At 39.8% G+C, this 13,516-nt stretch overlaps 1 protein-coding gene across 4 annotated transcripts in view; it reads right to left on the reverse strand.

Annotated features, from left to right (window-relative positions):
• Positions 1-1,693: 1,693 nt before the first annotated feature.
• LOC133275458 (glypican-5-like) overlaps positions 1,694-13,516 on the reverse strand; it is a 382,437-nt gene continuing 370,614 nt past the window's right edge. For all 4 annotated transcript variants that reach the window (XM_061465424.1, XM_061465425.1, XM_061465423.1 and 1 more), the window contains one exon: positions 1,694-5,413. In XM_061465424.1, the coding sequence (XP_061321408.1) occupies positions 5,211-5,413 (203 nt within the window). In that variant the 3' untranslated portion in view covers positions 1,694-5,210. The remainder of the gene's footprint in view (positions 5,414-13,516) is intronic.

Raw genomic sequence — 13,516 nt, forward strand, 5'->3', positions numbered from 1 at the left:
CACACCAGCCTGCAGACTTCATATTGTACTGTATGGAGGTGGAAGGGATGGTGACGAATCTGGAGAGGGATCTGAAAAATTGCTCTACTGCAGGAAGGATTTCTTACCTAGGAGTATTCTCTATTTTAAATGCAGGATATACTCCCAAGTGTTACCTATTTATTAAAATCTCTTGAGCAGTATTTATTTTTTGGCGGCTTAATATGTAATCCAATTCAAATGTAGTTATTCAGAGTGACAGTGGAAACCAGAATAGAATTTGGTATTGGGAATAATTCTGGACTTTTGAGACAAAGGGAAGAAAATATCATGTTGTTCTTGACTAATGCATGTCACAGCTATAAGGACTGTAAGATATTTCACTTTTCATTAACACACATGCCATATGTCATTATAAGAAGCACTGTGAGTAGTGAAATACTATAATGAAAATAAGTATCTCATCCTTTTGGCTAGTTGTAACACTAAGGACTTGTGATGCTGTGATGCTCAATGTGCAGGATGCATGTTAGGAAATGCCTCCTATTTCTACAGTCCTAAATTCACCCACATGCAGGGACATGAGGAAAGCATCAGTTAATTCCCACAAAAAAAATGGGTAGACTCCTTATCAATTCTCAGTACAGGCTGAAATCCCCTTGACACCAGGCTAGGTATGAAATTTTGACTCTGATTTCAGCTAAACCTTAAATTCTGCTTAACGTGACGAGTACAGTTCAGGAACACAGGGGCTCTGGATTTTTGTCCTACTCAGTATCTCACCTTAATGTGTGTTTCAGCTCGTTTCACTTGAAGAGATCTTGCTTAAGCCTAATCATATGCAATATTGAGTAAGAATGGCTCAGTAAATCTGGGCAAAAAGGCTCATCTAAAAGTAAAATGAAGTCTGTGCAGAAATCTATTAGGACAACATTGAGAAGACCCATGCAGGATTAGAGTCAAATTTAAAATTATGATGCACATTGCAGTCTTAGTAACAAAAGGAAATAGGGATATATTAAATACAGATCTGATTTAAGAGATCAAAGAGATGTGAATCTCATAGCCAGATACCCATGCACAGAGCCTCTGAAGCCAGTGCAGCTGGACATAATTATTTGTGTTGCCCTTATCAAGCTTTGACAGATATTTGTACCTCAAAAGGTTCATTACTGACTGACAGATCTGAATCATAATTCCCTATGCAAGACAAAGTGCCTGGCACACTAGAGGCCAGAGCATAATGCTGGCAATAGGCAAGACAGAAAAAACGTGCAAGGTTGCAAATGAGAGGCTGGGTTCTGTAGAGCCCTTAAACTGCAAACAAAAGAAGTGTAATTCATAGCAGGTGTCTGTGAAGCTGCCTGAAAATGCAGCCTTTAGATTCTCTGCTGCTCTTTGCCTGGCCAGCCTCCATGCAGTGGTTTGGAGAGGTGCAAAAGCCACTTGCAAATTAGCTGAGAACACTCTGCTGCGAGCCTCAGAAGAGACAGCTGGACGTTGCCAAGCACAGGCACACCACAGCCACACATGCATTTGTCCACCCACGTTCACTCTTCCCCCTGATACTTTCATAACCAGGAAGGGGACTAGTGACACATGAACCTCTTGCATGAACCTGGTGTAAGATGGAGCCCAAATAGCAGTGAAACACTAAGAACTGACAGTATGCCTCTGTCAATTTTGTCTTATTTGTAAGAAGCCTGAATCACTATCAAGAGAAAATGATAGACTGATTTTACTCACAAATGTATGACAGCAGTTACTTTCCAATGCTGGCATTCACGAATGCTGGCACAGCAAAATATTAGAAGAAAGTCATAGCAAAATAATAAACATTCAAAAAGCAGCAGCTAAATACAATTCATAACTGTTAGGCAAAGCTACAGCAATGCTCTTAGACCAGTACCTTATTTTACACTGAGATTACATAGGCAAGTTTAAAAGTATTTTGAATTTAGACTTTCATAATTACATCATAATTACAGTGTCCTAGATAACAAAGTAAGAGTTTGTAAAATAAGTATCTTATTCATCTGAATAGAAATAGTTCCTTTATCTGACACAGCCAGTTGGGTTTGCCCTTGCAGGTATACATTTGTTGTTTGATGGAAAAAACTCTTTTTTTAAATGTATGTAAATGCAACTGATCGTAAGGAAAAAAAAAAAAAATCATAAACCATCAGTAAAAATATACTGCATTGCCCCTTAAACCTGCACCATTTTTGATGCACATTATGAACATACTTCATGTTGGTTTGACCAGTATGCTTCTTACAGTGTAAAAGTATGTTAGTGTGAACTGTATTAATAGGTGTGGAGTCCTCTGAAGTCTCTTCTCTCCGTCTCGAATAAATTGTGTCTATTAAAATACTGGGGTTGAATCCCATGAAATGAGTTGATTCTATTTCCCCACAGTTTGAACTTGGTCTACTTTTGTTACAGAAACTTTACAAGGTTGTCTTGTTTAGGCTGAGAGATGAATGTTATGTTATACTAATTATTTGCCAACCAAACCCCAGATTCAAACACTTGGTTTTCCAGAGGTTTTTGTTTAGCAAGATAATGATATTTAGCAACAACAAGTAAGTCCCTCGCTGAGTTATTCTATACCTGCCTATTGCGAGGCTTCTGCAAATTCCTCTGCACCAGCAGCATAGTAGGATAGCCAATCAGTGCTCTGAGCTAAAAGCACAAAACCTCTTACAGAAGAAACCTCAAAAAGACATACAAGTCTGGATATTCAAGTTCTCTCTCTGCAGGTGAGAAGAACTGAAAAGTGCAAACTGCACAGCTGAAATCTGGTAGTGTCAGAGCCCAGCCCTGAATCTGTAGCTCTATCCCGAAGGACTGCTGATGGAAACTTGAGTGCAAATGTGGGTACATTTGCCTGAACAATGACTAAGCATGTTAAGTGTGAGAATACTAAATAAGGGGTCAGTTTCACAAGCAACAGATAGGAATTGCTTCAGCAAAGCCACAGTGATTGGTGTTACCCGAGGAGCTGGTGGCAAGTGTTTGCACATGATGTACATTTCTGTGTGTGCACAGGGACCAACCTGTCTAACAGCAGCCATCACAACTGATCCTTTAAGACTACAAGGAATTACGGTGTCCTTTCACTGTACAAATGACATGACTTAAACACCTCCTCAGGTAAAAGTCCACTTTTCCAAAGGGCTCTGAAAATGAATAGAAGAAGTGGTATTTGTAATTATGGTTCAATAGGACTGGTACAGCTCACAAACCCTGGGAAACACAGGACAACTATTTTAGTGTTTTGGGGAAAACTGATTTTCACTGGTATGACCAGAAAGCACTACTTAGGGCTGATAACAGCCTTACCATTTTAAAAAGTCAGCATTCCAATATAAAATATTTCACGTTAGTATTTTTCCCACTTTATCTCCTTGTTTCAACATTAAAACGGAAGTATCTTTTAGAAAACCTACCTGCTACCACTTCAGAGACACTGCTTGTGCAGCTTTGTGTCTGTAAATACAATCTAAGAGCCTAAATTAAAAACAACACTCAAGCCCCACTTTTGCAAACGTAATTAAAACATAGACATGTTCACTAATACTATCTGAAAACATGCAGGTGTCATGAATCTTTGCTCACTTACTGTATGCTTGTTCTGTGTTACTGCCGCTTCCTATATAATGATGTCCAGTAGTAATACTGGCGCATGGCAACTTCTCTGAGTCAGGCTTTTATAATCAAAGTTCTCAATACAATGCCTGAGGTTGATTAGTAAGATACAGGGTTCCTCTTTTGAGTTATGTCAGTGGCTGTGTAACTCTAAATATGAAAGAGATGTTTTACAAAAAAAAATCAAAGGCAAGTGTTTTACATTACATCTTATAAAACTGTACATAATAAAAGTCTACAACATGAAAACAGCCATTAAAATGTTGTAATAGTTATGAAATGTAGTAAATAGAACAATTCTAATGTTTCATGTATTTATCATTAATCACTGTATTCATACAGTGGTGTTTGTTGTATATATATATATATATTCAATGGCACTGTAAACAGGTGTTGGAAAACACATATTTACTCTTAACCCATTAGAAGTTATTATAGTACTTTTTAATCCAAAAAGTCAAAATGCATTAATGCATCACTGATTTAAAAAAATAGCCTTGAAATGTGATGCCCATTTTGACATTTTCTAGAGTAGCAATCAAGATGAAGCATAACAAAGAACGCCAGATTTCAGATTGGTTTACATTTACACCTACCACGGCACAAAATTTTAAACATTAAATGTCATTAAATAATACACAGTTTATAAACCAGTTGATTTCAGAGATGCACAATGCACAAAAATCTAGTTACCGTCTAATGGGACTTCCAGTAATTTATATCTCTGGGACCTTTATGAGAAATTTAAGTTGGTTTCTCTTTAACATCACATAGGCAAAGTGAGTTTGCACTGAATTATCTCTTTCTTAATCTGTACAGAGCTGCATTCAGCTGGATAAAACACGGTTATTCACATTTCCCACTGCTGCTGGACAATCATCCAATAAGCCTTGAGCATATGCTTATGCATCTGGTAATGGCATTTTGTGGGGCTAGGAAACTCACTATCTCTATCCCACAGTAAACAAAGTGGTTAGAATTTTTTCTATAGTTAAGGCCACTATACTGATATATTAGACACACCATATGCTCTTATGTTGCTGCCTACAATCTAAACTGTAAGAGTGAAAGGAAGTTTCAAACATGCTTTTTGATCTTCTTGACCACTCAGGAATTTCATCAAGCTGGTGGAGAGCAAGTACTTCACTTTAACACGGTTTACAATGGTAGACATAGCTTTTTTGCTGTTCACTAGAAAAATAATGTATTGGCTTGAATGTGAAGACTGAGCATCCACATAATTTTTCAGAAAAATTAAACAAACAAACCCAGCCGGTCAGATCGCAGCAAATGAAACTGAGAAAAACAGTAACACACATACACAATTTCTGTGTTTGCAATTATTCCCTTGGTATTTCCATCACTGTCTCTGTATTGCGGTGGGCTTTGTCAAAGCCTATCTTCAGACATTGTAAGTCATGACACCTGGTATCTGCCAACTCCAGCATATTGTTTAATATTTATTCTAACATATCACATAAACTAGAGAGCCATTTAAATTCCTTTTCTCTTGGGTAAGGCTGTAGGTATAAACGACAGTGAACAGGAAAGGCTTGTGCAGCGGCTGCAAGGCAATGTAGCTACAGTGGATGATGCCACAGAACTGCTAGTGCTGTTAAAACAACAAGTGAGGAACTCAGGGCTGGATTGCTCCCATTTCCAGTTACACTGTGTTTAGAGGATGACTTGACAGTGCTTGTGGTAGTTGTGGTGTCAATCTTTTTCACAGTCGGTTTTGGTTCGTTTCTGTTTTCTGGATGGGTTTTCTTGTCCTTGAGTATATCTGAAAACATGAAAGTAAATGCAAGATTAATCATACATCTTTTAAAGTTTTTAAGTTTAAGGTTTTGAGTTCTGTCTGTTGTGGGAACATGTTATACAGTAGTCTGCATAACTGAACTGAACATGTAGAGAGTGATGGGGCACTTGTATTAATGTTTCACTTGGACCCAGTCTGTCCCCTCAGCACCCGCTGTTCTGCTCAACAGTGTTCTCTGACTGGCCTGCTCTACTTCTCTACGTCTAGATGCAGCCTGAGCAGAATAACAGGTATTCCGCATTGCGGTGGCTGGTCTCTCACAAAAAGTAGCTTCAGTTTCACCTGGGATGGGAACTAACTCATGCTTTAAAACATGATGTTAGGATTGAGTGCTTCTGTAATGTGCCCCAGTGAAACACCGATCAAGTTGCTGAGTTGCTGCAGGAGACCAGAGAGCACATTGGCTTAATGTAACAGTCAGCATCCCAGCTTCCTTCTGCTTTGCTCCTACCCTTAACCTAACATTGGCAACAAAGTGGCTACAAAGAGAAAATGCTTTGGATTTTGTTTTGTTGTTTTTCCCAGCAAATACAAGGATTTTTTGTTTTCAAAGTATGGAACAATATCACCAGGGCTTTTTTCTCCCTACAGATGCATTTTGGGGCAATACCGGGCATCTTTCACATAAAAGATGAAGCAGTAGTAGTCCTTTATTGCAAAACCATGGATTTTTTTAAAATGAGAAAATGACTGATAAAAGTCTCCAGTTATCTTGCTGTTCCCAAGCTATTTGCAAGTACTACCAAGGTCATATTGTCCTTGAACCCTCTCACTGGCCTTGGGTGTGTATGTGAAATAAACCCACCATTTCATCTGATGATGATTTTACAGCCAGTCTGTAAAAGCATACCCAAATGCCAGGCAAAACCCCCGAATTCCTACCTAGAAGAATTTATAAGTTAACAATAATTGTTCAGGTCCAAGCTTAAAGGATTTGTGATACTACTGAATGCAGTGCACATACACTGGAAACCAAAAGGCATGGATTTGTAATGCAGATTAAACAACAGTCCAATCTTAAAATAAAAACTCTGAATCACAGAAGCAAGTTCCTGGCAGAAACTGGAAAGATGAAAAGTATTCCAGAAATGTAAATGCAATCTGAGATCATTGTCAGCATGTCAGTAGCTCTGAACAACCATCAATAAACTCACTTGATAATAAAAATGAGCTACTGTATTGGGAAAGGACACATTGTTCTTTTGCCAGTGTAAGCTATAAAAGAAATACAATGAATTCTTTATTTTATCATAATATCAACATTAATCCCAGAGGAACCTGGAATTCCTAGACCTGACTCCAGGGTGACTGCAGAGAAGGGACTGGCAAGGTGATTAGTGGGACAGAGGTAGTCAGACACTGCACTTAAAATTCATGATGGCAAACTATGGACATAGCTCCTCTCCAACTTGCAATGGAGCTAATGGAAAGGAGGGGGCAAAAGCATACTCTAAATGTTTAGAAAATATCAGTATTCTGAGGACACTTAAAGAAAAATGGACAACCTTCAGACTGTCATTAAAGTAAATTAAGAATAAATCATGGAAATAGGTATGTTCTGACACTGCCGAGACTCCTTTCCATCACTGTCATTCTCCTTTCCCACTGCGGTAAAGGCACAATTTCTCTGCTGCCTCTTATATCATCCCAGCCTGCTGACTTCAGCTCTCTGGGGCCAGCTGATTAAATTAAGACCTCACTCAGGTAAATCTATTCCCCTCTTTCAGCTGGCCATGTCCAGCATTGTAACTTGATTGGCATCTATAAATCGGGCAGGCTGAAATGTATTAATTCATTTATTTTCTTAATATTGACTTAACCAAAAATCTAAGGTAACAGATAATGCTATCAGAGAGGCTGCTGCTGGTTTTTGAAAGCTTTCCTCTCGGTGACTGCTTAATGCCCTACATAACAGGTGTTAAATAATACATTAGAAAACTCTGCCTTTATCCTTTCCATGGGAAGGACTACATTTGGAATCCTCTTTCTGCCTTCACAGCACAGTATCTACTGGTGCTATTCATGGCCAATTCTAATTTGGGATTTAATTGTGCAAAACTAGCATTTTATTTAAAATGGTCTGTTTTCTCTCTTCTTAAAAATAAATGAAAATACCCTCAGCCCTAATTCAGATCTTTTTCAATCCTGTATTTAGTTTTTAAAGCACAAATTTCATCAATGTAAAGATTTCAGTCTTCCTTACTCACTGGAGGGTTTTGCTTACTCACTCCAGGGTTTTGGCTGAGAGACTCCAAGTTAAATGAGTTTTTCCTCTTAAATCTTTGCCTCAGAGGTACCTATGTTCAGTCTACTACTCACATTCAAAAGGAAGAAAAACAGCAAGCATGCTGAAAGAAAAAGAAGTGTCAGTGTGAAGACTTAGCACTGAAAGGAAACTCCAGTCTCAACAAAGCAAACCACAGATGTTCAATACCCATGAATCAAGCCCCAGTGTATGACTTCATAAAAGCAAACAAACCAACCCCACAACTTTGGTTTGTTGTAGTATGTACCTTCTGCATTTTAAAGGTTTTATGGTTCCCAATTAAAAGCTTTTTCCACCACTAGAAACTTTCTTCCCATCATCAGTCATTCTCTCCTTTCCAGAAATCAGACTCACAGAATGGCTGGGTTGGAAGGGACTTTAAAGCTCATCCAGCTCCAACACAGTAATGCATATGCCGCTCAAACAACACTGAACTTCTGAAATACCTACATGGATCAATGCTATTCCTCAGAGAGACTAGCTTAGGATAAACAGGAGTGTCAAAACTGTCATTGTCATCTAATTTGGGAACAGGAAACCCTCAAGTGCAGGCTGAGCATATGCCTTTCAAACATATTTGGCGAGTGACACATTGAAGCACACCTCAATCTTAGCCAGGAATGATACAGGGGTAAAAAATGCCATTATTATCTTTCTAGTTTATAACCAGGTTATCTGACACAAGTGCAAGTCTTATTAGCACCCCAGCTGGTCGTGCCCCCTCCTTAGGCTAAATGACTTGCAATTTTCTACTGACAGGGACTACCAAAGATGTAACTTTGGTGTACGCGCATGCTATTGTTCTCTAATGAACAGTATCAACAAGGTCTGCTTAAAATGTCTGTTGAGGTTTCCTGTGGTCCTGCCAAGGGATGAACAAGTTCATCTTACTTGACACAAACACCTTTCCATTTTGGTCCTTTTCTTGACCTTACTTGAGCTCAGTCTTTTCTCAGTGAATGCAAATCATGAGGGTGATACAGAGTCTTTCCCTGCAGAGACTTGCCACTGAGCCCTCCTCATCTCACTGAATCAAGCTCAGCACTGTCTCCATTGAGCTGAAGGATAAATGCAAGGACTCCCTAGACAGGCTGCTGCTGCTGCCAACAGGGGAAGATAAAGTATTGCTGGAGCAAAGGAAAAGGCAGGAAGGGAAAGGTGGTTGAATGGGCTGATCTCCCACTGAGGGAAGCTGGATTAGTTTTGGGGAAGCCTGTGTTTGAGCTGGCCCAGTGCCTTCCAGAATAAGGGGAGATTGTTTATTTCTGCTTTGCCACATTAATTACATGAAGCTTGGGGGTTGGAACTAGATGATCTTTAAATCTGTTCCAACCTAAACCATTCCAGGGTTCTGTGAAGTCAGACCTGTCCATTTCTTCCTAGACGTTCATGCAAACACTGTGCTTTGAAAAGACAGAATGTCAGCATCTACTATAGCAAATGAATGCCTCATCATGGTTGTCATGATCCTCACAATGGAGGTCTAAAGCAAACTGGTCAGTACCTGCATTTCATCTCCACACTGCACCTCAGTTGCTTGATAAATTTTGCTGTGATCACAGGCACGGTTTTAGCTGACAGCTTCATAAGAAAATTAAAACGAGGTGCAACTTGGTGGAACAGGCTCTTAAATTACAGTAGATGCTGCAGTGTTATTATTAGCTTTTTATCACCTCTGGTAGCAAAAGCTGAAATTACTTTTACATATTCAAAGGAAGGAGCTCTGAAATTGCAAAACAATTCTGTCACCATAAAATGTACCAACCATTTCCAAATAATCTATTATCCTGACATTAAAGCCAGCACTAATTATTTCCAGTTACAGCTGCAGCAGACAAATGGGAACAGGAATGCTGTGGAAATGGCAATGTGAGAACCCCCGAACTGTGGTAACTCGAGATGCTATTCTCCAAATTCTGGAGCCAGTTATTGTCCGTTACATAATACTAATCAGTAAAAGGCAGGTGTAATAAATCCCTTTTGGAGCCAGAAGAAGGGAGTAACTAACAGCTCTGCAGCCTCCCATGTATGTACTGTTCTACCCCTTTCTATTTCAGCCTGAGAATATGGTGTCCATCTAAGCCTTTTCCCCATGCACCTTCTTATGGGAACTTGGCCTTAGGGAGAAGAAATCTTTAAGCAGACAAAGGAAGGTCTGCAGAGTTAAGTCTGAGTTGAACAGGTCACTTAACTACTGAGCTGCATTAGAGGTTTAGGCCAGTCTCCACAAAAAATCCAGGACAAGATTATGAGGGTTAACTGATGTGTTCCACCCTGTTTCCATTTCTTTTCTTAACGACTGTGTGACTGAAGTTGGCCTTGGGGGATACGCATAAACTGGGACTAGGATCATCTATGTCCAGTTTTTAATTCTGCATTAAACTCTGTGTGATCTTTGCCAGATCACTTCTCCCTGCAGGCCAGCAAGAGAACTACTCTGGGTGTAAATTCTTCAGGCTGAGAACCACCATATCCGCTCTCTCCTCAAGAAGTAACATTGGCTGGAGCTTACAGGAACTACTGTTATTAAAAGAACAGTCAAATGCAACAAAGAGAAAAATGCAATAAAGTCAGGAGCAACTGTGAGACAGGCAACTGTGAGATGTCGGGTGCCTGGAAGCCACGCTTTCATGAAATGGCAGCTCCTTTCCACATTCCCAAACAATCTTTTTGTCTATATACATTTGATTGCAAAATACACATATAGAGAATAGGGCATTATCCCTAAGGAAACCTGTCACTGTATTTGTTTGACTTTTGATACACAACTACAATAGCAAACCCAGCATGAATTTCAGGAGCCACAATAAGACTGGATTAGATCTGAAGGCTGAAAAGTAAATCCACATATATAACTGCCTCAGCTCCTGCCATGGGAAATGTCAAGATAGCACAATCCATCTTTTCCTTGTGAAGAAATAACCAAACCTACCCAGCCTTCTATGATTCAGCAGTAGAGCCATGAATTGGTCAGTCATTTGCAAGTAAAGGTTTTGTCATTTTGTTTATATCAATATGAGGCTTATTCAAATACAGACAAGCTGAAAGTATAAGCTTAAAACATGCCAAACATCTTTTACATTTCCTGGAAACATCTGTTTTCAGTCTAGTCCTAGGCACATGTTTGTGGTTGCATGTTTCAGCTTGTTTAGTTTGCCAGATACCTCGTACATACTGCAGCACAGCTGACATGATATCCTGAAACACAGCATGGAAGTATCTGTAAAACATGATGTTCCCAGTAAATCCGTTGAACTTTCATTGGAACTTTCTTGTAATGAAAGAAACAACAAAAAAAGCTCTGTGACAGCCTTCTGCCATTGCTGCATGGTGCAGCTAATTAGTTAAGTTTAGAAATTCTCTACATGCCTCACTGGTGATATCCAGAAGACTGAGTGCGATCCTGATCCCACGTGCCTCACATGCTCTAAACTCCTATTAAACTTAATGGGAGTTTTGGGGGGATGCGAGGAATGCAGCATTGACCTTTACGGTTAAAGATGAATGTATGCTCTAGACTTCAAAGATTAGGTGCCCCTGCCAGCCTGGAGTGTGCAAGTGATCAGCACGCCAAGTGCCGAAGGCATCTGCTAAATATCACGCCACAGCTCAAAGCTGTAATTAAGAAAAATATAAACTGGCTCAGGGAAGAAAAATACAAGTAATAATTGAAAATGCTTTGGCTGTTGCTTTTGTCCTGATGATCTCATTAGTTTTGGTTACAGAAACAGTTCTCACATTGGCTGACGTGGGACATGCTTTGTTCGCGCTCTCTTTCTACCCACATCTTTCCCCGTTAACATTTATTGCTCAATACAAAGGTCAAATCGAAGGCTTAATTAAATTGTATATGGGGAAACTATAAACTTATTTTGGAAGGGAGTAGAAAAACATTTAAAGCCATCCCAACTCCTCTCCCCCCAAGACGCTCCTTCATTTCTCAAGCAGAAAAAGAGCATGTGTTGTTGGCACCTTTTGTCTTAAGGGGAAACTGCACCTTTTCTGCTTGAAAATTTACGTGTTACAAATATTCATAAACTGCTGACTGTATTTGCAGTCGACATTTGTAATGAGCATTTTAATCTAGCTCTGAAGTTCCAAACAAACTCCATTCTGTAAAAAGACTGGATACGATCTCATACTAGCAGCAATGTAAATTCATCTTACAGCAAGGATTTGAACTTCATCTGCTTAACTTTAAACAGAGATTGTACCACCCAAATAAATACTATTACTCAGCCAACATGCTTGAAGTTAGGCTTTCGTCTGCCAGCCCTGAAGCCTACTACTGAAAAGCAGCATCTAAGCTGAACAAACTCACAGGTCATGTATAAGCCCCATTAACAGTTTCTCCATGCTGTAAGAAGATCACGTAGCTTGAGAGGAAGGTCAGGTTTGAGTATGCTACAACCTGTGCACTAGCAACAGCAATCCCCAAGAAAGCTTAGGTTTCCACATGAGAAGTTAGCGATTGGAGGGGGCATAACAATTCTCTAGGTTCTTCAGTTTCCACTTCCCAAAGCCCTGCACAGCTTTAATGTTTCTGCAGCTGCAAACCCCAGGGACCTGTGAGCTCCACAGCCCTTGAGGCACTGCACTGGAGGTGGAGAATGACCTGCAGGTCTCCTCTCCTCTTCCAGGCTTGGAGGATCATGCTAAATAGTAAGAGAACAGGTAGACCTCTATCAACTAGTAGTAGTTAAAATGGGCACCAGTGATAGATGGTATCTAGGTTCAGATCCTTCCTGTGGGTCATTTAGAAGGGGCACTTCAATCCAGGTCCCTTGTGCACTATCCAGTCACAAAAACTATGCAGAGACAGTCCCTCTCAGTCTCTGCAACACTGCTATATACTCTAACTACCTGGCTTTACCCTAAGAGCAAACTGGCCCAAAATACTGCAACTAACTACTCCAATTAATCCATAGGGTGTCAGCAAAAACCAAAGAGATGACCAAAACTGCTCTGTGCCACTGAGCGAGGTCTCTTCTTGACTTCGCAAGGAAAGAGATGCCAGTGAGGAGTCGGAACATGAACTGCTATCTGCTTAGGAAGCCGTGCTCTCACATTTTAGCATAAGCAGGTGTCCTATCTGTAAGGAGTGGACAGGAAAAAGTAAAGCACAGCAGGATTCCCCTCCCACCAAAGAGCTCTGTGACTGAGGGCAGATCCCTGTTTCTCACAGCTGCCTCACACAGTGAGGCAGGATACATTCAACACACACACTTCAGGCAGCCCGACTAAATCCTTGACTCTAATAACCACAAACAAGACACAGAACAACAATCCTAAACATCTCTAAAAGACATCTGAAAGGTTCTTTTCATCCTGAAAACATGTGGCTCTCATAATTCCTCTAGCTTTAAAAGCCAGTCACATCCTCCCCATTATTCCCACTGCTCCCTAAAAAACTTGGGCACACTTGATTCCTACTGCAAAGTCACCAAATCCCAGTGGCTGCAGTGAGGATTTAAAATGTTTCCTGTATTTCTGTCATTTGAGCACAGACAGAACCTTTTACTACAAATCTTTTAAAGAGGCTGTAACAGAATATAATAATAACTGATGTTTAATTATAAAATAACTACTGAAATCACTTCAATGTACCTATCACCTGATTTCTTTTAATCTAGATGACAAAAAGGATTAGCTGTAATGCCAAAGGATAGTTCTGGTCCTTAGATCAATCAGTAGAAAACATTTGTTTATTGAATCTGTCCAGTATTTAATTTCTGTCAGAACTGAAATAAAAAGAAACTGGCAAGATATTATCCTGGATTGATCATTTTTGACTTAATATC

This window comes from Pezoporus flaviventris, unplaced genomic scaffold, assembly GCF_033815535.1.
Source record: "Pezoporus flaviventris isolate CSIRO_AGI_PZ_B2104156 unplaced genomic scaffold, CSIRO_AGI_Pfla_v1 ptg000040l, whole genome shotgun sequence".
NCBI classification, from domain to species: domain Eukaryota; kingdom Metazoa; phylum Chordata; class Aves; order Psittaciformes; family Psittacidae; genus Pezoporus; species Pezoporus flaviventris.